This window comes from Rhipicephalus sanguineus, chromosome 5, assembly GCF_013339695.2.
Source record: "Rhipicephalus sanguineus isolate Rsan-2018 chromosome 5, BIME_Rsan_1.4, whole genome shotgun sequence".
NCBI lineage: Eukaryota > Metazoa > Arthropoda > Arachnida > Ixodida > Ixodidae > Rhipicephalus > Rhipicephalus sanguineus.
In genome coordinates, this window is record NC_051180.1 from 51,367,235 (window position 1) to 51,394,080 (window position 26,846).

Here is a 26,846-nt window from a genome sequence, read left to right on the forward strand (position 1 = left end):
CCGGTAACGCTATGACGTGAATTAATTAAGGTGCGCTTCAGGCATTGGCCAAGTTTGGTTCCTGCACGTCCGATAAGTGGCATTACCGCGAAGGGTTGGAAGAAAATGGCAGATACTCCAACCGACGTTATTAAGTGCGGGGCGCTTTAGGGGTCCGAGCTGTCGTATGCTTTCTCGTCTCATGTAGCTTGGCGTAACGCTAACAAACCCGCGTATAGCATAGCCATCTGTGGCATATTGAGCGCGCGCTCGCGCCAAGGAGAAGTCATCTTTCTCTTGTTCATCGAGCGCCTTCATGATATCGTGTGCGGAGCACTTTAGGGGCCCGGGCTACCGTATGTTGTCGTATGCTGTCGTAGCTTGGTGTAACGCAGGCAGAACCACTAATAAAAATGGGACAAAAGGGAGAAGCAAGCGAGACATAGAGAGAAAAAGAGAGACACAAAAAACAGGAAAAAGAGTAAAATAAAGAAAGAGAGGAGAAAAGAAAGAGAAAACCCAAGAGAAACAAAGAATACTGCCCAGCTCTGCACTTCATTCGGTCTTGGTACCAGTAGTGCCAAGCTGCCTTAACCTTTTTTTTTTTTTTAGTTTGGGAGCATGCGCTAACACAGATGAAGCCACTGCAAAATAATCACTATAACATACGGAACACATCCTAACAAAATTTCCTCCCTTCCCGCGCCCTTGCCACTACCATAACAAATATCACTAAATGAATTAACGTCGCCACCCATCTACAAACGATGGATGAGTCTTACTATTATCATATAGGTAAAAAATAACATGAGTAGCGCTATTCAATAGCCAACGAAACACACGTGTTCCTGTCCACCTAAAGTGCTTCGCCATATCTTTTTTTTTTTTTTCTTCGAGTAGTTCTTCCGAAGTAATTGGGTAGCTGAAGGGTTCGCCCTTTGATGGAATGCCCGCAAGTACATGCTAGTAACCTATCGATCCGGCCTCGAGGTTCATTATTGACCCTTTCACTGCTACAGTAAGATGGAGCACGCCTCATGGAGGATGTGAGAATGTCTGAGACGGACAAAGCCTGCATAAACGCATTAAGACGAGGAATTTGGTCTCTATAGCTAGATTTTTAAACAATATATCCATGCCTTTGCCTTAGGAGGTGCACCATTAGCGGCACCCTCATTGTATGCTGGTCAGTCAATCAATATTCTGCTATTACGCACTACGAAATATATCTTTATTCTTAGCTCGGTTCTCAAGGGCCTAGGTATCTTCGCACACATGCTTCTCTTCAAGCCGTGACCGGCGCATCAACCGCTAAATATAGAGGCAGGGGCAGCTGTTCGGTTACTATTAATGTTGAGCCATCACTTCACCGAATTGCCTTATCATATTATACGGAAGTAAACAAAACTCGACAAATAGATTTAGATGTATTTTGGCGGGGCTCTATAGGCAGAGCTGTTATAGATATGTAATTCCTTGTGTCAGCAAGTTGAAAATATTTGAGGAATACTTTATTACGTTAAAATGCGTAATCATTCACCGTAGGCTACACGTTTGAAAGAATAAAATCAACAAATACTTGTTAAACGCTTTTGTCAGACTTTTTTTAGAGAAATGTCACCACAAGCTAATCTAAGACCGATGCTAGAAAAAATTGTTTTGAGCACATTTCTGAGCGACCCTTTGAGTTTCCAATGCAAGCAGGATCCAATATCTATTCATGTTCCTACATCATAACTTAAAAGGCAACATTTATTGCAGTCGAACATTTATATTCACGATTATAATATTGTTGTCCTCTGTATCTTTGCGCCAGGCGTAGTCTCATATGGGTATATTCGTTCTCGTTTTATATTTCTTCTTGCCTTTCAACTTTTTGCTTATCGGCTTACAAAATTAACTTTTCACTTATCTCTAGTAACTAAACATCCATTTCTCTTACTGTTTCTTCTTTCCGCAGGACTACGAAGTCGACCTCTACTTCCGGCAGTCGTGGCTCGACGAGCGGCTACGCAAATCCACGCTATCTCGTCCGCTCGACCTTAATGACCCAAAGCTGGTACAAATGATATGGAAGCCAGAAGTTTTCTTTGCGAACGCGAAACACGCCGAGTTCCAATACGTGACTGTACCTAACGTCCTGGTTAGGATCAACCCGACTGGAATAATCTTGTACATGTTGCGGTAAGGGAACACAAGCACGTGTAATGTGATTTTAGATATGTATGTATGTATGTATGTATGTATGTATGTATGTATGTATGTATGTATGTATGTATGTATGTATGTATGTATGTATGTATGTATGTATGTATGTATGTATGTATGTATGTATGTATGTATCATGATGGCGGGACACCGGCAGGTGAATAACACGCGTATGCAGACAACCGCTTGCATTTTCTTCCTGTAGAGCGTGCTTTGCCTGTTAGGCACTACTTTAATGTGTCGAAGCCTACATGACAAATCAAGTGTACTTTTTAGCGGTAGTGACAAGGCTGCGAGCATTTTATCGGCTTTCGGTGCTGCACGATAAAACAATTCGGTGGCATGTTAAACTCTCTGTAACACCTGAAGCCTAAACGCCGCTGCGCACTTGGTAATTCAATTTCACGGTCTAATTTTACATATCGTAACGACAATATGATAAGGGGGCACGCCACAAACAAGGATGTAGCATGTAGGAAGAGCTCAAGAATTGTGCAGATAGCGCGTCATCAAAACACTTCACGCGTATTTTCCTTCAAATCATCATTTTTTCGTGCCTTTTGTTTTCGCTAAGTGCACCCATTATTTTCAGTGCAACATCGACGTAACAGATGGTGTTCATGAAAGACATTTAATGAACACAGAGCAGTAAACAAGAAAGTGTGCGCCAGCTGGATGACACTCGCTGCTTTAAAAGGAAATGAGCTGCTCGGAGCATAAACAAAGTTTCTTGGATAAACAATGTACCAGAATGTTACCTTGAATTTCTAGATAACAAAAAAAAAAACGACAACAACGTGCCTCTTTTTTAAAAGCAAGTGATACTGTAGTTTACTAAACCGTGGTCTGGTAAACTCGTTTCCGCAGAATCGGTACCACTTTTAATTATTTACAAGCGCCTGAGGCTTCGTTTACCACATCAGTATTCACTGTGCGAGGAAGTCACCCTGAATTCAAACTTCACTCGAATGCACTTCTTGAATAAGTTCAAACGGTGCGCAGCAAAATAAAAAAAAATCACAGCATATCCACGGAGTGAATGATGATGAATGGGCGAAGCTGCGGAGGTTCATCGGTAAACCGTGAATCTTCCGTGAATTCTGCCCAGTACATCATCACCGACATGAGATCGGGCGCGTTTATACTAATGGTTCGATGAGTTTTGACGACTTGCAACTCACTTTAATTTTACATGTACGCTGTGAATTTTCATTGTTTAGAAAACCATTCCTTTAGAAAACATCTGGCGTCTTTCGTTAAGCAGCTGGCGTCTTTCGTTGGTTTATTTCATCAATCAACGGCGTTTTGAACAAAATTATTATTGTTTAATCACACACAGGAGAAATCTCACCAGGCACACTGTAAAAAGTTCACCGTAGTTTTTACGGTGAAAGCGCTGGCAGCTGATGCTGCCAGACTTTTACCGTAAAAAAAACTGCGACCGGTATTTCAAGTTTACGGCATGCATGCCGTGTATATAATATGATATCGTGTAGAAAAAATCTGGCCACTGTTTTTTCACTCCACAATACTTTTCCAGTAAAAATAACCACAGCCCGTAAAATCTACGTTGCACCAATTTCGTGTTATCTAGTGTTTAAGCCGTTAAATGTACGGTGGTTACACGGTATATTCATCGTTACACGGTGGCGTGTAAAACACGGTGGTGTGTAAATTCATCGTTAGACAATGCTGTGTGAAACCCCAGCAGCAACATTTTCTCGTGTTGTAGCAGACTGTAAAATATGGAATGCACTGTGAAACATGCATACCAACATTTTCTGACTTTCTAACCTCTAGGCCGTAATATATGACGTGCCCTGTGCAATGAGCACAACGACATTTTGCTGGTTTTCTAGGTTTTCAGTGCAAAATGAAGACTAACGTCCCTTTTGCGTATAGGCAACTGTCTACCCATACTACTGGAACGTAGCTCATGCAGATTTGTCAACTTAGGTGATTTGTAATGTACACAAAAGATATTCTCGATCTTCCATGCCCACGCTATTTCATGGTGTGAAAGTCATTCGACCTGATTAACACAGTTGCAGCGCTGCTGTTTTTCTACTATGCAGCCACGTATGGCACTCTAAGCCTAAAAACTGCATGCTTGGATTGGGACACTGCTGTAATATGGGAAGTGTAACTATGCTGTGCAGGAAGACAATGCAGTGGAAATGGGCAATACTGCTATTTATTAAAGTTCTCCACACACCTGGATTCTGCATTTGGCATATGTCCATTCCAGGCACAATAAATAACTTTATCATAATCTCTTTGTAGCAGTTTGATTCATCTTGTACTTTTTTAGGTGTTCAAAAATCTGCAAAAAAGAAAAGAGCGTAAGACAATACAATATACTGCTCTTCGTGGAGAGACTATATAACACTACCTACGATGTGACTTTTAGGCTATGGAGGTTTAAGTTAGAGTACTCAGGCTGTTAGCATATAATGAGCGGCCACAGCAGAATGCAGCATTGAAATAGTGGAGTGATTTCAGACATAGATCTTCTCACGGCACCTTTATATGAAAGAAGAAATCGGTTATGAAGAGACAGTTGTCTTAGTGCCTCAGTCCTTGCTTTACTTCTATCACCAGCTTAAACATGTCTACTCTGAACAAGGCATCTCGAACTTTCCTTCTATTAACCCTTACCTAGTAGTTGCACCAGCCTCAGCGCCCTAGATTTATTAATTTCAGCCTCCCATGTCCTTTTTGTCACCACTACAGCACTTGCTATTGCTTCAAATCCACAGCTTCATCCAAAGTGACGATCTGTTTCTTTTTTTACCCTTGATGCACTGCCCATTCATACATTCTATTTAGTTTCAGCAACAACATCATTACTAGTATTTATTTCATAGTTTATTCTGTTCTCTTCCGGCCCTTTCATGTTAATCTTTCATTTAATCTCAACCTCATCTATTATCCTGTCCTATGTATGTGAGTAGTGGCAAGCTTTCGTCCTGACAGATACTGGAAAGCCGCGACTATGAGTACCAGCGAAGTGTATTTCACGCGATTCTTAGCTTCTCAATTGTTTCCCTCTTATTGCTTGAGTTAATGGTAACTCCATGGCCAAGCAAATGAACTTATTTATTAGTTATATTCTTTCACGACTTATGGTTAACTGATGTTCTGTTCCTTACCAGTTGAACATTACGTTTTCTTCCAACTCCTTGTTAGGTCCCCCCTAGTGCTTCACTTTTTTTGTTTCACCATCATCCTCTGAAGTTGTCTCGTGATTCAGAAAATAAAACGTTACCATCACAAAATTTCAAATCGCTAAATATTTCACTACAAATTTTTACTTAAAAAACTCTCCAATTCCATTTCTCTGATGCCTCCTGTAAGCACACAATGAATACCATTGCATAGGTAGTCGCTCTATACTAGACACTTTTTCAAGGAGAACTTAGCTTGCGGCACAGTCAGAATAGATATTTGACATACGCTTCATCTGCAGTCTGGTAGCAAAACGATGACCCCCTATTTACATTGCATGGACCACAAAGCATTTTACCTCCTAAACAGGTAGCGCAGCTGCTCTCAGGTCACTCCGCATCAACTACTGTCAACTTCTGATGCGTGTAATGAAATGGAAGTAGGTGGACTGACGCTAACAAGACTGTGTGAAATTAAATTTATCAATAAGAGGTAAAAAACTAATGAAGCTAGGGAAGCTACCCAGATGACAAAGTAATCGATGCGCCCATCAGTAATCTGACAGTATAAAAGCCATAAGAATATCCGAGAACAAAATGGCACAGGCTTACTCAGTTTATCCCTCACGGTTTCTATGTTCCTCTAAGCCAGCATTTCCCTCGCTTTGACTGGAGGTGTCTTCATAGCAACATTGACGAGCAAAATAGTTTTAGGCAAGGTTGCATTTGCAACATTGTGCATCCATACAGAACTCCTTGAAAATGCACAAGTGGCATCTCCAGCGGAAGCTACTCGGGCATAGAGCGAACCAAGCTGCCCAAAAATTGTGTTTAGATTGTTGGCTTTATTTTTGTGCACTTATAAAGCTAGACTTTAGCCAGAAGTTTGAACATCTGAAGTTCATTTGCTGTAGTAGTAGGATGGACAACTGCTATGGTCCGTTGTATTCAATACTTCAACCTCAAGAAAATGCAGTCAGGAATTAGGCTACTCACGTAAACATTCCATTCAGAATCCATGATTTTTTCGTCAAACTGAATATTTTTGGGTTCTCTTTCCTTGCTTTTTTTCAGCCTTGCTTCCATGGTCTGGGTTAATACCAAAAGTGCCCTGTGCAAAAGCAGGAAAAAAACAATGCTAAATATTGCAGTAATGAAGCTACTCATGAGCTTGTAGCCAGATTTGTAGTAATTTCCAAAATATATTAAAAAGTTATGCAGGTCCTAAATGTTGAAATTCGGTGTCTCAAGGCTATCCATAAATGTTGTTTATACAGATATTTCTCCTCCTTAGAAATCACCCAATCTAACATAAATGTTAACCACTGATCCGCAGCAAAGTTTCACTGTACTAGTATTGATTTTATGCTGCAGCACTGACTTAGTGATTTAAGCATCTGCCTCACATGCGGATGGTGCGAGGTTTGATCCCCAATGCGGCTGGGCGTCCGCCAGTGATGCAATGGGTACAAGCTTCCATTGGCCTGCTGCTCGGCATATCTGCGGTATATTTGGGAACACTTGGAAAATAGGTCTTATATGTCACATTGAGTTCAGAAACATATCATGAGCCATGGTCCTCTTTGGTCAAGGTTGCCTTTGCACCAATAAATTCTTCGTCATCCGCGGCAGCATTATACTCTTGCCACGTCGCTGACTTGTTGCACGCACGCTCACTCGCACCATCTGCCAACTTGAATTTGAGGATGAAAAGACCTTCAGAAGAAGTGGTACAGGATGGTAGGACGTCACATTTGGACGTTAAACCTCCGACACCCCTTAATAAAGGCATAATCATTAATATTTTAAAAAAAGTCGTCTCTTTACTGCAACAGCCTATGAGATAGCATTCAGGGCACGTAGTACATATTTATACACTATAAAACCCTGAGTATGTGGATTATGCGACTATTGTAAAGACCTCATTTTTGTTTCAGCCCACGCTGAGAATTAGCATCGAGGATGAACGAGAAAGTACCGAAGTTGGGTGCTTTAACTATGGAACACTGATTATATCTGGGAGCTTAAAAAAGGCACTCAGGGCAGACAGTTGGCGTTCAATGGCAAATTAATGCGCCCTGAGATTGTTCTGTTACTAAAAATTGAGTTTTTGTAAGCTATAAAAGACAAACGTTTAGTCGAAACGTCACTATTACCGGCCATTTCACAGGTGGACTGCAATAAATGTGAATGTGAATCACAGACGGTTGCCAGGCTTTTACTGCCACTTATTTCAAAACAAAAGACACGGGAACCATCCCCTCATATAAGTAATGTGTTTGAATCAAATCGGAGAGTTTAAATCAAATAGCAGGACAATGTTTTTGAACAATTCTCACAGTAAACACGTATTTTGCGTTCAGACAAACGTCGTCAAAGTCAGAAAGAGACATAGGTGATTTTCACTGACAATGACCATGTGTCCTTAGAGCGGCGTTAAAGTTCCATCACCATAGGTACAGCAGGCTACTATTGGGAGGTGTTTTCAAGAGAAAATCTGTACGATGCTTGCAGATACAACAGCAAGGACGAGACACCATCTTTGCAGATCTCTTGACACCACATTAAAGAAACAACGCTTATGTTAGCAGCTTTTTTTCTACAAAAAGGAGATGAAAATGCTCTCCAGAATGATTTAAATAGACACCTTTGAACGAATTCCAAAGTAGACTACAATCTTTCAGCATAACAGACGTGAAAGGAAAAATAACTGGTGAATAACATGCAGAATACTGTAGTGACGTTCTCTAGCCGCTCCCAACACGTGGCGATCAGCAAGAAGGTACTCCTCTGGTTTCCACAGGTCACCACCTAGGGTTAAGAGCACTGACAATGAAATGGCATTCTTAATAGTTCAAGTAGTTCCAGTTTTCATTTCAGTATGTATTGCGCAACTAAATGTCAGAAAAAAATGAGACTAGTGCTAATGAATTGGGCGTACTGACACAGCTCCTGTATCATATGCTGATGCAACTGCAACAAAATGATGCTAAGTGGCTTCAAGTATGATTAGTTTTTATTTCAAGAATTTTCGTCACATTTTGGAACTTTGAAGAAACGCAACGTGTATTTCTCTGCTTAGTGTGCTAACAGAGGAGGTCACATTTTGCAATTATACAACCATCCAGTGCTGAAATACAAATGTATTTTGATAATCTAGGTTAAGTACAAAATAAATGAATTATTCAAGTCACAGCTTACAGTTGCAACCATTTTATTTGCTCTGCATGACTTCAACAAACATCTCATCCAATCGACAAGCATCCAACAGTTAGGCATACGGGCATGCAGTTCGGAAAAATCGCCCTGCGAGCTGTCACATTAAAAAGCGTACATTCAAGGCGCAATACATGTAAAAAAAAACGACGCTAATGTCGCAGTTAAAAGAATATGTACTAAGCGAAAGATACCATTTGACCTCTCTTTCACGGCAGCCTCGGAAAGTCAACGCGAACCAAGACAGTTCAGAACTCGAAGCCGTAGTGCAGCAAAACGCGCACACGTGGAAACTCAAACCTCCTTCAGCTGCTGCTCCAGAAAAAGCTATTAAACATAACTATACAGCATGAGGCAACAAATATTACAGCACTTCAACGAAGAAAAAAAATTCTTCCGCAACTATCACCGTTTCATTCTGCTTTTCGTGATGGAAAGAGCGCGAACTCGACGAAACTGCAGCCTACCAAAAGTGCGCATATGTGGGAACTTCAAAACACCTTACATTGCTGGCACGCAACACGCCGTTCACAATAACTACATACCTGTTGAATGTAGCGAATATTGACGGCGTGCTTTGTGTGGCCACCTTATAACTGTAAAGGCTCTGTTATACTCCGACGTGCGTTCGCGTCAGCCCGCGGCTGCGGGAGTTGGCGACGTCAGGTTCGTCACGTTACGTTGACGCGAAAACAGAGCACTCTGTACTCCCACTTCCGCGACGCAATACGTCGCCTTGACGCATGCGCATTTGAGTGCACTCGGCGTCCCTTCTTCACGAAGAGACGCAGACGGAGTGCAGTCTGGGTAACGTCGCCGGCGCGGAATGCCGCATGTCGCATCTCGCGCCGGCTGCAGCCGGGGCGCGCTGACGGACGCCGGACGCGTCGGTAGCGCCGCGCGTCGGACTACAAAGTGCTGCGCGTTTGTTAGCGTAGCGTCGGTGTGCCGAGCGTGCGCGCGCGTCGACGTTACGCTGGAGTATATCAGCCCCTTAACTCTCGAAGGTTCATATTCATGCTTTCTTGCACTGGCACATACAAGGAAAATAATCGCGCACTAAGTCGGCGCGTACCCATGCAAGGCGAAGTATACAGCAGTGCATGCGGTGCAAACACAAAGCAAGACGTCTATTCAAGAAAGTCATGAGAGCAAGTGCACAAAATCCAGCCAGTGAAGTCAAATGGCTTTCTGATACTTCCAGAGCACACACATCATTCGCATGCATCACTGCGCGATTAAGTTTTGAGAAAAGATTGCGACGTACCTGCAGCGGCAGTACAATACGTGGCCCAACGGATTCCAAAGCAGCGCCGATAGCAGAGCCTTCGAAAATGGCGAGACTGGTGACGCATCGGGCGCCCCGCCGGCTGTTCCTTGCCGTATCTGCGCCGCTCTGCGCATGCCCGGTTTCTCGCGAGTACCGTAACACAAGGTGCGCCGGCGCGCCAAGCAGTCGTCGCAGCGTCCACGCGCGTGCATGAGCGGCGGGGAACGAAAGGCGAGCGCATGACGCCGCTCCTCCTCTTTACTCTTTCCTTTCTTCTCTCCTAAAAGTCAATGCGCATGCGCGCGGCATGGTATACGGTGAGAATACCGTAGTTTACGTTTACGATGGCGACACCGCCTTTTTTACGCAATATTGGGCGTAAAAATAACGGTCTCTTTTTACAGTGAGGCACTACCTTGGAGGTAAACATTGGCTGCTAATGGGAATGAGAGACAGAAGAAGTCGGCTTTTAGCTAACACTTACACTTCTACTTCTACTAACGTTCCCTACTGGAACATGCCAATGGCTGCTAATGGGGAATGAGAGACAGAAGAATTCGGCTTTTAGTTAACGCGCACGCTGCGAATTTTTTATTGTTCAACAACGCACAGGAAAAATCTCCCACCGGCATCACCTTGGAGGTCAATATCTGGTACTAGCGTTACGACTGGTTACGCGCTACTACTACTACGACTACGAGGAACGAACGGGTGCCGCCTTAAGGAGCTTCGCCCCTAAAATAGCAGGAAGTCACGTCTCGATGAGCTCCTGGTCGTCTTAAGCTTGTACTCAATCAAACCCCAATGTTGTCGCCATAGTTTACTTAATGAGCCACTCAGGAGGCCGCATAATTACTTTCGTCATGACCACCCTCTTCTCTCCACTTTTCCTTTCCATTTTTCTATCCCTTTCCCCTCCACACGTCTAGGGTAGAAAACCGGATGCTGTAATTCTGGTTGATGCCCCTGCCTTTCGCTCATTTTATTATCTCTCTTTCTCCCTCTACACGGAGCCTTACAGGATGCTATGTACACCACGCTTTCGAAAGGGATTCACCCATTGGGTGAACCAAAAAAGGAGATAGAACAAACTAACGTGTTCCTCTGCGGTGCTTCCAGGAGGCGAGCGTCGTCTGAATGCAGACACATGTGCCTCGACTATAGCATCCGTGCGCAAGCGACATTCCTTAACTGCGTGTTCTCCAACAAGGGGCGGGGGGGTATCGATACACAGTGGTCACGTTTATGTCGGGAACCTGCATCTCTCTTTCTTTCATTTAGTCTATCTTTACTCATTATATATCTCTGTGCTCCGTACTTTCAAAAGCGTTACTCCGCGTTCTCCATTGCATAAATTGCCGAAGTCACCGGAAGAAAATTTACGTTCGTTTACGTGGCAGCCAGTGAATTTTATGAAGAGGTATTTGCGCGTATGAACTTCACTCTGTGGGGCTTCGTAGAGAGAGAAAGCGTGCTCGCTCGAGTTTTAAATAGCAGCTATTCTATCGCAGCGCAACTATCTGACGCTTTTCACACACAATTTTAAATGCGTGGTTGAAGTGCCACGGAGGTTTGCTTGCAACATTCAAACTTTGTAAGGCTTTCTTTGCGATTCGTTGTATGTTCCTTCCTTTAGACTCCGCTGCAAAACTCCTTCTTCATTTCTCTCTCTCTCCATCTGTATCTCTTCACTTTCTGTTACCCCTTCCCACTCTTCCTTTGTAGAATAGCCTAGCAGACGCTTGTCTGGTTAATCTACCTGCCTGAATCCTGTTTGTTTTTTTTTTCTTTCCGTTTTCAAGTTCAATTATTTTTTCCATAAAACTGGAGGAAGAACCGAACAAAAAGTGGTAGCTAACAATTGAGGATTCGGGATTTGTAACATTTCTCGCATAAATTAGAAGAAATTAAACTTGCCGCTGGCAGGGACCGAATCTGCAACCTTCGAACAAAGCGAATAGCGCGTCCGATGCTCCGCCAATTGAGCTACGGCGGCGGTCATGCCCCCATTCACTTTACCTGGTATATCTGTGCATTTAAACCTGGGAGTATTAATCAGCGCCGTTCGAAGCCATTACCACGAGTGTGGAACGTTCTTCTTCTGCCTGCTCGTGTTACGTTGCACGTGACGTGTCTAAAAAAGAAAAACGAGCCCTCCAAATTCCCCTTTTTAAGTAAGGTCAAGTTATTTTGCTATTAGGACTTTGATATCATTATTTCATTACAAAACAATTGCGCAGATCCTTTTTTGACAGTTCAGCAGTGTCAATTTCTTCTTGAGAGAAGATGCACGCATACCAGCATACACCTACTTACGCAGAACTCAATACGTTTCCTTTCGCATCTCCTCAACAGGTTAAAACTGAGGTTCTCCTGCATGATGGACCTGTACCGGTACCCCATGGATTCCCAAGTCTGCAGCATCGAAATTGCCTCTTGTAAGCAGTTTTTCGAACACGTCAACTAAAGTTCGTTCTCCTCATTCTGTCTAGCTAGAAATTTATTTATTTGCATATAACTCAGCGGTTCGCATTGCCATTTACGCAGTTTCCAAAACCACCGAAGAGCTGCTGCTGAAATGGTCCGAGAGTCAGCCTGTCGTTCTCTTCGATAACCTCAAGTTGCCCCAGTTTGAAATAGAGAAGGTGAACACGTCCTTATGCAAAGAAAAGTTTCACATAGGTAAGAACAAAGAGGTTTTTCGCTTTCCAGCTCGAGAAGCTTCTTTTAGGGAGACAGTGACCAGTGCAGTTCGAAACGCAAAGGACTTTATGGAGACATTTTCATGAAAACTGTAGGTAATCGCAATCGATGTCAAAATGAAATGCTTATCCAGCAAAGCGCGCACAGCGTCTTGTTGTTTGCAGGCAAAAGGAGAAAGCCGAGAAAACGAGAGAGAGAGAGAGAGAGAGAGAGAGAGAAAGAGTGAGAGGGAATATAGAAAAGGTACGTAGGTTAACTAGACTACGTCCAGTTTGCTACCCTACACAAGGGGAGAGCAATACAGAAAATATTTTGTGACTACGGAGCCAAGTGCATGCGACTGAAGCATCATCAACAAATTGTCTTGGAAAAGCGAGCAGCCTGTCTTAAACTCACTGCGCCGGTGATCCTTGGTGCAAGTCGCGATAATCACCGGGTTCCCTCGAGTTTTTATGGAAAGAGTAAAAGGTGCTGTTGCCTTCAACGCTTCACCCGATAACTCATGAATAGCTTGCTCTCATACTCTGTATTTATGATGGTGCTGCTCTTTTGTTATGTATTCACACGACAATTTTCATATTCGTCAAGCGTACTTCATCACGTGAAAATTTAAACGCCCGGTACTACATAGCCTGTTTTTTGCATATGTCGATACGTCTTAATTTCGATTATCTAGAACTCCCTAGCTGATACGATGAGAGAACGCAAACATCAGATGTTTACTTTTAATACCTAACTGGACGTCGAGAAAAACAAATTATTCTCAGTCTCTAAAGTGGAAGAATGGCAAATCAAGCTAGTTGGTACTGCATGATCTATAGCGTAATAGAGCGGGAAGACAACAAAGGACAATAAGGGACACAGACAAGCGCTAACATACACTTGAACTTTATTGTGAAAGGAAACAAGATATATACAAGCGGTATTTAAAGTGACTAACAGAAAAAGCAGGCACGTGTCCTAACAAGCGGAAACAGAATAGACACGCACGTGTTGAACATGGAAAGTGCAAAGACAGGAGCGGTTACCGCATGCGCGAACCCGCACCATCCGAAAATCTTCACTGCACCATCCAAACTCTTTATCACACAGTGGTATGGACGTCTTGCTCACGCAGAGGAATTCTGTAAAGGAATTCTTTGAAGCTTGCTACGTCGGTCAAACTGGCAGGTGCCTCAAGGACTGGCTTCCTGAGCATGCTAATAATGTCCGAAACAAAAAAGATGGTTTTCTTGCACTTCATTGCGATCACTGCGGCTGTCGTCCTGAGTTCGATAACCCATCAGTTTTTTACCGGCACAAAGATGACCGCAACCTGATAGTTGTAGAAGAGGCTCAGATGAAGCGGGAGCGATGCTCCTGCGCGAGCAAGGCGTCCATATCGCTGTGTGATAAAGAGTTTGCGTTTTTGGAAGGTGCGGTTACGCGCATGCGGTGACCACTCCTCTCTTTTCACTTGCCATGTTCAACACGTGCTTCTTTATTGTTTTCGCTTGTTTGGACACGCGCCTGCTTTTAACAGCGGATCTGTCTAAAGCAGCGGTAATTTGTGTAGCCCATCCTGTGTCGCCTATACTGTGCGGCTTATCAGGTATGCACAACAGAAATTGGATAACTCCCACTGCTCAACATGTGTCCACTAAAAATGAAGAAGGCAACGGTTAGCCCAACAAACGAATATGTGCCACAAAAATTTGTGCAGCCTATCAGAAAAGTGTTATCATAAGCGGGTATGTGCCACGGAAATTGGTAAATCCCACTACTCACCACTGGTCCACTAAAAAAAGAAGAAGGCAACAGTTAGCCCAACACTAGGGAACGGGCAATGCAACGGCGGCTGCGAGAAAACGCCGAAGTGATGGAAGGCCTACGCCAACGACGACGTGCCCGTAGACCTATGAGGTGCGAACGCTTGGATTCAGCGCGAGTTTTTAGGAGCTCGCTCGCCAGGTTCTTAAGCTGGGGCAAAGTCCCGCGCCGTAAGCGTAAACCTAGTTCCAGAGGCGACCGCTACAGGCGCAGCTCGCGCGAAAGAGGTCTTCTTCCTCTTGTTCTTCGAGCGCCTTCATGGTGATAATAACGTAGGCAAAAAGCACATATAGCATAGCCAACTGTAGCATGCGATGCTCGCTCCACTTCGGCAGTGCGCTTCGATACTAATAGCATGAACGAAGAAGACAAAGCGGCGGAGCGGAGGGCTCGCAAGGCAGTAGCAGCGCGGGCTCGCTGCCAAGACCCTGCGGTCAGAGCTCGTGAGGCGGCAGAGAGACCTCAGCGTCGTGTGGACCCCGAGATACAAGCCCGCGAAGCCGAAGCAGCGCGGAAGCGGCGGCAAGGGAACCTCGAAGAGGTACGGGCGCGGGATGCAGCGGCCAAGCGCCGAAAACGGTCGCTACCTGAAGTTGGTGGCGCCGACGCGCGCTTCGAGCGCGATTTCCTCGATCACACGTTCGGCCACAGCTGCAAGGTCTCCGATGGCTTGTGGTTCGACAACAACCTCATCACAACCGCTACTATAACAACGTGTGACGTCTTTAAATGACAGTAGAGGAATTGTACGGAGGATTCACGGTTTACCTGATTATCTCCGGGCCAGCTCCTCAATCATCATTCACTTCGTGGATATGGCGTTTTTTTTTTTTTGTCTGGAGTTTGGACATCCCTGTCCGGTCTATTACTGTCTGTGGTTCAACTCGAACACCTCTGCGCTGAGAATCAACGTAGAAACAACCTAGCATCACCTAGCTAAAGTGTGGCAACAACCTAGAAGCCACCTAGAAACAAAACTTATCACCTAAAGCTAAGGCCTAGAAAGAACCTAGAAGCAACCAGATTAGTCTTCAGAATCGCCCAGTTTCGCTCTTTCAAGGCTTGCGCGGCTTAGTGCTTAGTGCCAGTTTCAATTTTTCTGTTAGTCACCGTAAACACTGCCTGTATATATATTGCTTCTTTTCACAATAAAGCTTTGTTGAAAGTTAACGCTTGTCCGTGACCCTTCATGTCCTTTGTTCTCTTTCCGCGCTATTAAGCTCCGAAGTAGATTTCGAAGAACATGCACTTGGTGTGAATCAAGTAGAGTGATCCATCTTCTTTAACGCCAGAGGCATGGTAGCTCAGACAGCCCATATATTACTGTGCTATCTATTGTCATATGATAAATAACCTTTGGGAAGCTGAAGCCACGCGTGCCCATTCCTTGTCGGCTGCACGCTCTCATAAGTTGCCTCAATTCGCAGAGTTATAGCCAACCCGTTTATTTTTCCGTGGTGCCTGATCTTTTATGGTACTTTACAACTCCTTTTTTTCTTCAACGTCTTCTCGGTGCTTGGCCTTATCGTACTTTCATACCTGGACGATATTTAGCGGTAGAAGAATAATTGTCGACAAAAAAGTACTAACTTTCGTGTCCCAATGCTGCATCAAGGAAGGTAACGATTGTATCGAATCATAAATACCATGAGAGTAAGGAACAAAAAATGCTACACTACTTATATCTCATCGCTGTATATTCTAGCAGATTCAGATATCCATGATATGATACCGGAAAAGCAATAATTTATACATATCAACTGCCGTGTGCCCTAATCAGATATTTCGACAACGAACGATATTTTGATTGCGTAAGTCTAACGCTTACATAAACGTGGCATCTATCTATAGAGATATAGAAAAATCTAAAGTTTCATGAAGGGGGAAAAGTGGCAATGAAAATAACATATATACGCACGCTCTGCTAACACGACAGCATCTGTCCAAAGTTAAGGGACGAAGCATTCCATACCTTCATTATGTGTGAAATACGGTACTATAGGCTAAATACATTAGTTATATGACTACATATGTGTTATTCACGCAGTCCTGTACTTCTTTTCATTGGTGAAAACTTGAAAAGGCACCGACAAAGCTGATTTTTTTTTTTTGCTTACCAGGGAGGCGTCTTTCAAATATTTCACCAATGTTTCAGCCCGACCAGACAACATTTCATCACACCATAAGCTTCTTTTCATAGCCGTTGCTCTGCAATAAGGGATTCACAAGCATGACACCTGAAATGGCCGCAGTGCTGGCTGGAATTGGTGCTCCTAAGGCGTTGACTGCCAGTCGAAGATTGTCGATCTTTGGTGCAACAACAATGCCGCAAAGGCTACTGAAACATGACATTGCTTTGGCTGCTCTCTCGAGTAAATTTATAATAAAAAAAGCATCGAATCGACCGATACAAGTAGGTTTAATGAAGACAACGAACGAAATAGTGCCCAGCTTATCTTTAAGTCAGCGCCGTGGTGGAAGAATAGGAGCGGGGACATGTTTTCATGCGTCTTTTTAATCGATCTACAAATCGACAACGGGATCAGCTATTTTTATCGATACAATATAAGGAGATGTTGGTGCACAAATAAGACGCCGGCTACTCCTTAGCTCATGAAAGGGTCCAACTTACAACATACGTCGTTTCCATTTACATATCTAACAACATTCTCACAGTAACACCAAGATATGAAAAAAATGTGCATCAACAAATAATAATCATCGTCATCATCATCATCAGCCTGTCTACGCCCACTGCAGGGCAAAGACCTCTCCCATGTTCCGCCAATCAACCCGGTCCTGTGCTTTCTGCTGCCACGTAATACCTGCAAACTTCTTAATCTCATCTACCCACCTAATTTTCTGTCTCCCCCTCACGCGTTTGCCATCTCTTGGAATCCAGTCAGTTACCCTTAATGACCACCGGTTATCCTGCCGACGTGCTACGTGCCCGGCCCATATCCATTTCTTCTTCTTGATTTCAACTATGATGTCCTTAACTCCTGTTTGTTCCCTGACCCACTCTGCTCTCTTCCTGTCTCTTAAGGTTACACCTATCATTTTCATTTCCATCGCTCGCTGCGTCGTCCTCAATTGAAGTTGAACCCTCTTTGTAAGTCTCCAGGTTTCTGCTCCGTAGGTAAGTACCGGTAAGATGCAGCTGTTATATACCTTCCTCTTGAGGGATGGTGGTAGATTACCATTCATGATTTGATAATGCTTGCCGAATGAGCCCCAACCCATCAAATAATAATATCTGGGGTTTAACGTCCCAAAACCACGATATGTTTATGAGAGACGCCGTAGTGGAGGGCTTCGGAAATTTCGACCACCTGGGGTTCTTTAACGTGCACCTAAATCTAAGTACGCGGACCTCAAACATTTTCGCCTCCATCGAAAATGCAGCCGCCGCAGCCGGGATTCGATCCCGTGACCTTCGGGTCAGCAGTCGAGCGCCATAACCACTAGACCACCGTGGCGGGGCTGCACCGACAAACTGCTTCAATTGCCGTGGGAGCTAATGTCGCTGCTGTCATTATGTTCCCTATTTAATGTGGCATAATCGTGAATTGTAGATAACAGTTTTATCTGTATAAGTTAAAAATAATGCTACCTTAATAAGTTCTAACTTGTACGCACTCATAAAAGATAGGCAAGGCATGCATTTTAGTTGTGTGATCGCTGTAGTACTGTGAGTGAATATGCTGGAGCGCATCTTTAAAACTGAGAGCACCTGTCACGCCTTACATGAAGGAAAAAAAAAGCCTATGCGAAAAGTATTACGCCATTTGACACGTTGTGCCCGCCATTGCAGCAGTTGACCGCAGTGAGTGCAGTCACATTGCGTCGTTTCTTTTTCCTGCTTTTCAGGGGAATACAGTTGCCTGAAAGCCGACTTCTATCTGCAGCGTTCCCTCGGTTATCACATGGTGCAGACCTATCTTCCGACCACGCTTATCGTGGTCATCTCATGGGTGTCCTTCTGGCTCGACGTAGACGCCATACCCGCCCGTGTAACCCTGGGCGTGACCACGCTGCTCACCATCTCATCCAAGGGTGCCGGTATCCAGGGAAACCTGCCTCCCGTCTCGTACATCAAGGCCATGGACGTCTGGATAGGATCCTGCACTTCGTTTGTCTTTGCGGCCCTCCTCGAGTTCACATTCGTCAACTATCTCTGGAGGCGGCTGCCCAATAAGCGCCCATCTTCTGACGTAAGGCGTTATATATTCACGAAGATAAACCAACTTTCTCTACGTAAGGCGTTATATATTTACGAAGATAAGGCTACTTACTTTACGTAAGGCATTATATTTGTAGGAAGATAAGATTACTTCCTCTACGTAAGGCGTTATATAGTTACGCAGATAAGGCTACTTTTTCCACGTACGGCGTTATATACTTACAAAGATAAGGCTACTTTCTCTACGGCTTGCGTTCCATGCTTGTAGCTCAAATAAGGCAGGAGTTCAGGAGACTATGGAAGCTTTAATAGATGACAAATTCTTGAACACATGGTGCCACTGGAGCCGACGTTTGCACAAGTAGCCTTCTCTTCGTCAAGCGAGCAGCTGCCTTGAAGACGACAAGGCCACTTGTCGAAACGGCGCCTCCAGGGACACCCCGTGTTCAAGAATTTGTTATCTATTCATGTAGCCCAAAATTTTCTTTCCCAAGGAAACACGCACGCTCATACGAACTTGTCAGCATCATTAATTCAACTTTTCTTTTTTTTTCTGCGCGGAAGTAGGCTACAAATCCGCAGCATGTGCCACTGCGTTGCACGAACAGCAGATTACTGTACTGCAGTTCGTTGTACTTTTTCACCCGAATCGCTTGTGTTGTGGCTCGACACTATGGCCTATCTGTTCACAAATGCGCATCGCTGAGCAGGGCCATCGCGAAGACACCCGGAATCGATATTTACGACAAGTGCCGCCGTGAATGACTCTCGCGACGGAATCGCCTGAATTGCTCTTATATACTGCGTCCACAGACCATGCGTTCAGTAATTTATTATAAGACGAAGAGAAGAGACATCGGAATTGCAAGTAGGGCGCAAAGTGCAGTCATTTTTATATTTAATAATTATTTGCCAGCTCTCGCACTGCATTTTCCTGTCCTTTTATGTTTTTCTTCGCTTCCTTTTAACGCATGCGCAATATTTCTCTCGATCGTTTCGCTTATTTTAATTCTATGTCAAGGTAAAGCAAGTTCACACTCTTTCTCCACTCATCTCTCTTTACATTGACGGCTGTGCGCGGTACGTTGACACTTATTCTTGTCACGTCATCTTTTTCAATGGAGTAACAGCGCTAGAAACACGACACAGAATAAGGAAAGAACTAAACTACACGCTGCCCTTTTGCTTTTATTGACAAGATGAAATTGGGCCGATTGACGTTTTTCTTCTCATCCTGTTCCTATACCGATGTTACGTCATTGAGGATAAACGACGCAGGCAGCCGACGCTGCCATTTTACCATGCGTCTTTTGTTTATCACCCGGCAACCAAATCGGAAAGGAATGCCCTTTCCTGGCAACCCCAAATATACCTGCATCATAGTGCATCCACATTCCTACCAAGTGCGTTTCTCGAATGCAGTTTCTTACAGCGTATTGTTGATTTTCTTCTTATTCTTCGATATCGAAAAAAACTAAATCGTATCACGTGTCACGGCACTCAGGCATTAAGGTTGCAGTTTTATCGTTTCGGGTGGAATATCTCGTCCATCATTCGCTTTCAGTTCATTACTCAAGCAATGTTCCTAGAACATTGTTTGGGGGCTGACAAAGCGTGCCGGAAGTGGTTGGGTTGAGAAAGAGTAAATGGGATCACCCTGTACATACAGCTCTACTGCGGTTGTATTCTGTGTGTGTGGGCTAGTTGTTTTTTTTTTTTCGTTTGTTTGGAAATGGTGTTGAGTGAAGCTACACCTAAACGGGTGAGTTAAGCTTTGAGCTTCAAACCACTTAAACGAAAGACTGTGAACTTCTTCGTGCTGAGCCAGCAATCGCCGAAGCGATTTCCTGGAACCCATTTCGCGCAGTCACGTGAACTATGCCCGTTTGATTCGTCTTCAGCATGCAATTTAGAACGATGACTACACAAACAAAAAGTATAAGGAAACCGCTTTCAATTGTTCGTATGATCTTTCCTCTGTTCTTCCCTATTCTCTGAGCAGTGTAGCGTGCTAGATTACTTCCGCATCTACTTTTCTACGGAAATTGTTTTCTTCAGAGTTCCTATCGCTGAGACGCTTCTTACACTATACTTCAGCTATGCGCTTCGACATCCAATGACTATCTCATAATACTTGAAGGGAGTACGTAGAACATAGACGGAAATGATGCTTGACGAGCGCGATACGCGATTATCTATCATTTGCGGCGCAAATGAGACGGAGCGGTTGGCAGCACTCCGAAATAGACAGCGGCGTTAGACTCGCCAAGTTTGAGTGAACCATTCTATTGGTTCGCCTTTCGATTACTTTCCAGCAACCATTTCTTTCTTTTTGTCACGTCGACTTCCCCTCTTTTATTATCGCTTAGCAACCAATTATCACCTGTAGTATTCATTACCAGCAGGCTTTGTTTATTTGACCATTAATATTTGTTAAGAAACGTTTTGGGCTCTAGCGGAATATGTAGAGCAGTGCTGGACGATTAGGACGCGATAATCAGCCCGCATAGATGTAGCCGATTTTCGTACTACGGCTTAATAGACTGAACATTGAGTACAATTGCAAATGGTATACCGCATCCATAATGGGAGCAAACGAGCAAAACAAGAACGCACTCACAGCAGTTCTCTTTTCGTGCTGCCATGCTGGATGCGCCGTATCATTTTGAGTTATGATGAATCACCAACAAGGCCAACGTTCAACAATAATCAACATCGAGCAGACTGTGCCATCAAGAGATATCGTGGTAACCAGTAAAAAAATGAAGCAAGATTGCAATAAGTCGCACAAAGCTTGGCTCAGCGAAGCACGGGCCCGTCGCCGCTAGCAATAGCGGCGACGGGCCCGTGCTAGGCAATCTATTTCTCTAGGAATCTAGAGAAATAGGCAATCTATTTCTCTATTTATCTATATTTCTCGATACATATGGGCGGCCTTCTTTGTTTTTCTTTAGTTTTCTTTTTCTTTCTCCGTCCATTTTTTTCCCTTTTCTCTCTCTTTTTTTGTTTTTTTTTTATCTCTGTTTATTTCTATTACTTTCTTTCTCTTTCTTTTCATCTTTGTCTCACTCTCTCTCTACTTCTGGCTTGCTTCCTTTTCTGTCTTTTAGATAAGAAAGCGTCTTATGTTCGGAGCAATGCCCGTTCTGCGGCGTCCGCACCCATACTGCGCATGCGCCAACTCCCCCCCCCCTCTCCTCGCGTGAGCGCAAGGAGGGGAAGTGACGTGAGCGCTGCCTCCACTTCGTTTCTCCTGTCCCGTTTCTCTCTCTCCGCCACAGCTGTGCGCTCGTATACAATGCGGCGCGCGCTCGCTCCCGTTGCACTCTCCTTCGCAACGGCGCTATGGACGCTCGCGAAGCTGAACGTAAACGGCAACGCTGGCAAGCGGATCTCGAAACTGCGAGGATGCGAAAGCACGCGTTCGCTGTGCTTCCGTCATTCTCTCTCTGTGCGACGGTGTGCGAAACGCCATGAACAACGTCAACGTAGGCGCTAGTTGCAGTGCAGTGTCACCGCCGCGGAGCAGAGGAAGGCTTGGGAAGCCGAACGTAAACGTCAGCGTTGGCAAGCGGCAATTTAAGCGCCTCGACAACCACCGTCTCAAAAGTCACTTAAGAGGAACGGAAACTCGATGCGCACCCCCTGCGATGCTTTCGCATCCCACCATGGTTGCCTGTAGGGGGAGATGATGTGTAATTTTTTTCTCGTTCTCATTTTCCTTCTTTCCCTTTCTTTGATTCTCTCTCTTCCTTGTTCTCTATATGCTATGCTTTGCTCTGTACCCACTGCCTTTCCCTCCTCCGCATCCTCACTTCCCTTTTCTATCCGCTTGCTATGCGATACCATACAAGGCTGTGTTATGTTCTGCCAGCGTGCCTAGATAGCCGAGTTCTGCATATTAGTTTGTTTCCCATGGCCCAAACGTGCCCTTTTCCTCCAACCAGGGTTTGACAGGAAGCGTTCTTGTACGTTGTTGAAAGACGAAAAGTTTTCATTCCTGCAGGTACCTTCGTTCTCTTGCCCCTTTTTAGTACATTTCTCGATGGACTCTGTGCTGGGACGCCTTCTTTTTATAAGACATCCTGCCGCGTACCACCAAAAAAGGTTTCCCCTTAGACTCCCTGGCATCCGGTGTCTCTCTATTGAAAGCGATGACGGGACATCGTTTGATCTAATATTGTTGATTCCATGGCATATGGAAGTGCAGGATGGCCATACGGCACGCCAACGTGGACGCCCGATGGCGCGTCAATTCTTCAATGAAAGCATAACCCGTTTTGTTGAAGAACAAAAGCTTCTTGAAGATGTTCCCAATTGGTTAGATCGTGTAGAGCTCCTTTTACAAATGAAGGCGTTTTAGAGTGTCCTCATTAGTCCCAGTTTGGTCTTGTCTTCGTTTATCTCTATATCTCTATTTTAGGCAACCAATTTTTGTACTGTAGACAGCGTTTGCTCTTTTGTTTACATGTCAAAAACAGGCAAAAAAAAAAAGAAAATGCCTGTATAGCTGAGTGATTAAGACGCTCGCCTCCGGATCGTGGGTACGCGGGTTTGAATCCCGCTGCCTCATGAGGAATTTCTTTCACCAAGATTCTGTCTTTCTATACATATATCTCTTTCTTTCTGTTTCTCCATTTCTTTTTCTCTTTCTTTCCTCGCCCTCCTCGTCACCCCCACATCTCTCCTTCGCTTTCTCACCCTCGCTATACGCCGGACAAATCGGTGCACATGTTCTGGGAGCGAAGCAGGAGAAGAAGAAGAAAACGAAGAGGAAGACGAGGATGAAGAGAGAGCGTGCCGGTTAATGATGATGATAATTTTTTATCACGACACTCAACGTCTAGCTAGGACAGCTTCGCTGCTAAAACTAATCATTTGATACACATGGCGCCCACACTTCGGCTTTGAACGATTTCTTCCCCAGCAGCGCAATACGCAGCAGCCCCTTGAAGTCTTATTATCACATTTTAATTACTCAGCACTGTTCATTTCATGTGAATGATCATGCTATATGTGCCCAAAAGCACGGCTGAAACGTACGAAAAATATTGACCATCCAATGTAACAACAGTTTTGCAATTACAGGTACCGGTGACGGATATACCAAGCGATGGCTCAAAGCATGACATTGCGGTGGGTGTTTGTGGCATATCAGTATTTTGAAGTGGATTATAACGCTGCACTCAGGAAGCCGGACTTGGCGTTTCAGTCAGCATCAGGCAAATTTAGCACCGACGAAAAAATAAGGGTTCATGGAAAGTTTCATTTGTGCAACAAATACCGCATTTTGAAGCGTGATCAACTACAGTAGCATTTTAAAAATAAATTTCCAGTTTGCGGCTAACTTCTTGTATACCGGGCGTTTTTTTTTCTCTACTCAAGATGCTTTCCGTAAAATGACGCGCATTATAGTCCCTAGCCAAAACATTGGTTACGGATAGTTTTTAGCATTTTCGTTGCATTGCCTATAAATTATAAGCTTTCGATGTCAACAGAAATGTTTTTTTAGTTGTTAGCTAGGACAAAATCGGAGGCGGAAGACAAATCCGGCGAAAGTTACTAATCTCGCAAGACTATGAATTATCGAGAAGAAAAATTATTACCATCTGTCTTTGACAAATCTATAGAAAGGCAGAGGGTGTCTGTGCTGACATTGGTGACTAATGGCTGTTACGCGCAGAAGGGTTGTGTAGAAAAAAAGAGTTATCAAGCACAATATTTCAGCCAACCCGGGCGAAGCTCAGTGCCGCTAATCCGTTCAGAAACAAAAGGTAACAAAAACAATCAGAATGTAACCCTTGTTCTGAGCACATAGAAAGCACCAGAAACTTGCTTATAAATAATAAAAGCAAAGCATACAGCTAGGACTGCACACGCACGTCGCCTTTACTGACCGAGGCGAAGGAGGAAACGGAAAAGAAAATTCCGAAAGCTCGCTGATCCTCGATTCCTAGAACGCTCGCTTTGCCTTTAGCTAACCTATTTAAGCCGAATATCTCTCGCCGTGCCAGTGAGCACTGCTGAAAGAAAGCTAGAAAAGACAAGAAGAACACAGCCTGGTACGCACAAATAAATATGCATGGACGAGAAGATGACCAGCAGGCCAAGAAAGAACAACTCAGACTAGCATCTCAAATCATTTTATAATACACTAAACTTCATTTCTTAGATTCAATCGGTAAGCCCTAGAGCTTCCAACTGTTCGCGCAGAATGAATGCGCTAGGGAAAATGAAGCAGCAGGCAGCAGTTTGTTCATTTATTGAAGTTTCTTTTCCTGCGTCTGTTGTTTCAGGCACAGCTCGTACTCGACAAGAATGGACACACCGAAGTTCGCACGTTGGTCCAAGCGATGCCACGCAGCGTCGGAAAAGTGAAGGCCAAGCAGATTGATCAACTCAGCCGAGTCGCCTTTCCCGCTCTTTTTCTCCTCTTCAACCTCGTGTACTGGCCGTACTACATTAAGTCATAAAGAACGTAGTTTTTCTTCTTTGCAGTTGCCCTGTCTTTTCGTCGGATCAACCTGGAAGCCTGATTCTTTGCGCACTGTCTACACTGACGCGGAACTATTGCCAATGCTTCGGGCTTCGAGGTGGGCGAGTGCGAATGAGGCTTCGCTAAGACAGTTCATCTAGACACTAAACCAAAATACTACTTCTTTTAATTCTTTTAATAAAAAAGTACATGGCGTCAGACTTCTCAAGGCCGCTGGCGGCTCTAACGGCAGAGCAAAAAACGTAAACGGTACATTAGAAGCGGAATTGAGCAAAATACAGAAATTGTAATAATAAAATTACAAAATATCCATGAAAACAAATGTAATTCAGTCAAGCAGAAATACGCCAATGTGTGTCAATAAAATGGCAATGACCACGCTAGATTAACGAACATCAACAAACTATCAGGGGGTTTACATATGCGCCAAATGAAGTAATACGCCTTCGTAGACCAACGCGCCCTAAGGGTCTTTTCATTAAGTATTTAGGATAAGTGCCAGTTGGGCATGTTGGTAAAGGTTCATGATGAAAGAATCGCAGTATGCGCGAAGAATTAGAAAGAACACAAGACGGAGAGTTCACTAGCAAATGATTTTTTTTTTTTTAATTTCGGAAAGAACGTTCTTATATATGCATCACACGAATGCCCGTCCGTCACCACAGACTATCCTTATCATCACAAACAGTGTGAATCGACGAAAATACGCAATGATAAACGACTACATACAGCAGGGAAGCACGCGTTGAACCACTGAATAACAAGAAAATAAATTCACTAACTGACGTTACGTCCAAAAAAGCAAGTTCAGAATCTGTTAGCCGAACAGACGCCTGGCTGGCACACCTATCTCATTTCTTAATGCGAAAGGCTTCAATTATTTCTCTGGTCGTTCGCTTCTTGTGCCTGTCGATTATTTATGTGTCACAAAGTTTTGGCTGGCAAGTGCGCTCCTTGCAGTGCGTCGCTAAGTGCGAGTACGGGGCCCCCTTCAGCGAACTCTCATGTTCGCGAAGGCGTGGCAACGACCCGTTTGGCCGATGTGTTCCTTTCCAAATATGAAAAGAATTCCGTACACAATACAATGTGCATTTTCTTTTTTCCTCCAGCACCCCATTACCCCCCCCCCCCCCCTCCCCCCCATGGGCCTTTACCGTGACGGCGGAGGACGGCCGTTGCGTTTGAACTCCGCCTGAGCCTCGATGGTCGGCGGCCCTCGCGTGCTTTCAGTCGCACATATAAGTTAGAACATACGACGTGCAGGGCGACGTTATCGACTTCGGACATCATAGGAAACCTCAAGCCGGTGCCAACGCCGACTGTGACGGCAAAGAATGCGCCTGGAGTGCCCGTATAATTTCTATCACAATATAATTCAGTAATGATGGGCTGAGAATTGATCCCTGTGGAACGCCGGTATTGATGATTTGGAACGCGCTTCGAACTTGCCCAGAGTAAACTAGATGACGCCATTCAAGAAGGAAATTTGCCAAAGACCGGAAAGCACCCGAAAATCGACATTCGTACAGTTCTAGCCGTCACCAAATGGTTACCGTGCCTGAACCGTGGAATCTGATTCTGATGCGATGCCAGCGTAAAGTAGAAAATTTTGTTGAAGCAAGCGGCTCTTGTTGCTTAGTAAAACGAAGTTAGCAGGCCGCTAGCGGCAATAGAACGCAAGATGAGAAGATAAATGAACCTACGAAGAAACTAATGAAACATCATCAAGCCTGGTGAAAAGAAAAAAAGTTGAAGAAATGTTTGGGCTTCTCCGAATGATAATTAATATACATGGTGCGCCTTCGCATTGACGCA

At 44.2% G+C, this 26,846-nt stretch overlaps 1 protein-coding gene and 1 long non-coding RNA gene across 2 annotated transcripts in view; one reads left to right on the forward strand and one right to left on the reverse strand.

Moving 5' to 3' along the window:
• LOC119393623 (glutamate-gated chloride channel) overlaps positions 1–25,021 on the forward strand; it is a 79,910-nt gene extending 54,889 nt beyond the window's left edge. Inside the window, exons 4-9 of the mRNA XM_037660732.2 lie at positions 1,940–2,163; positions 12,196–12,278; positions 12,388–12,522; positions 18,223–18,566; positions 23,624–23,671; positions 24,832–25,021. Coding sequence (XP_037516660.1) covers positions 1,940–2,163; positions 12,196–12,278; positions 12,388–12,522; positions 18,223–18,566; positions 23,624–23,671; positions 24,832–25,008 — 1,011 coding nt within the window. The 3' untranslated portion in view covers positions 25,009–25,021. The remainder of the gene's footprint in view (positions 1–1,939; positions 2,164–12,195; positions 12,279–12,387; positions 12,523–18,222; positions 18,567–23,623; positions 23,672–24,831) is intronic.
• Positions 4,360–8,115, reverse strand: LOC119393624 (uncharacterized). The gene is made up of 3 exons (XR_005183944.2): positions 8,002–8,115; positions 6,351–6,465; positions 4,360–4,510 (listed from the first exon to the last, which is right to left on the reverse strand). It is a non-coding gene; the product is annotated as an uncharacterized LOC119393624 (long non-coding RNA).
• Positions 25,022–26,846: the final 1,825 nt, after the last annotated feature.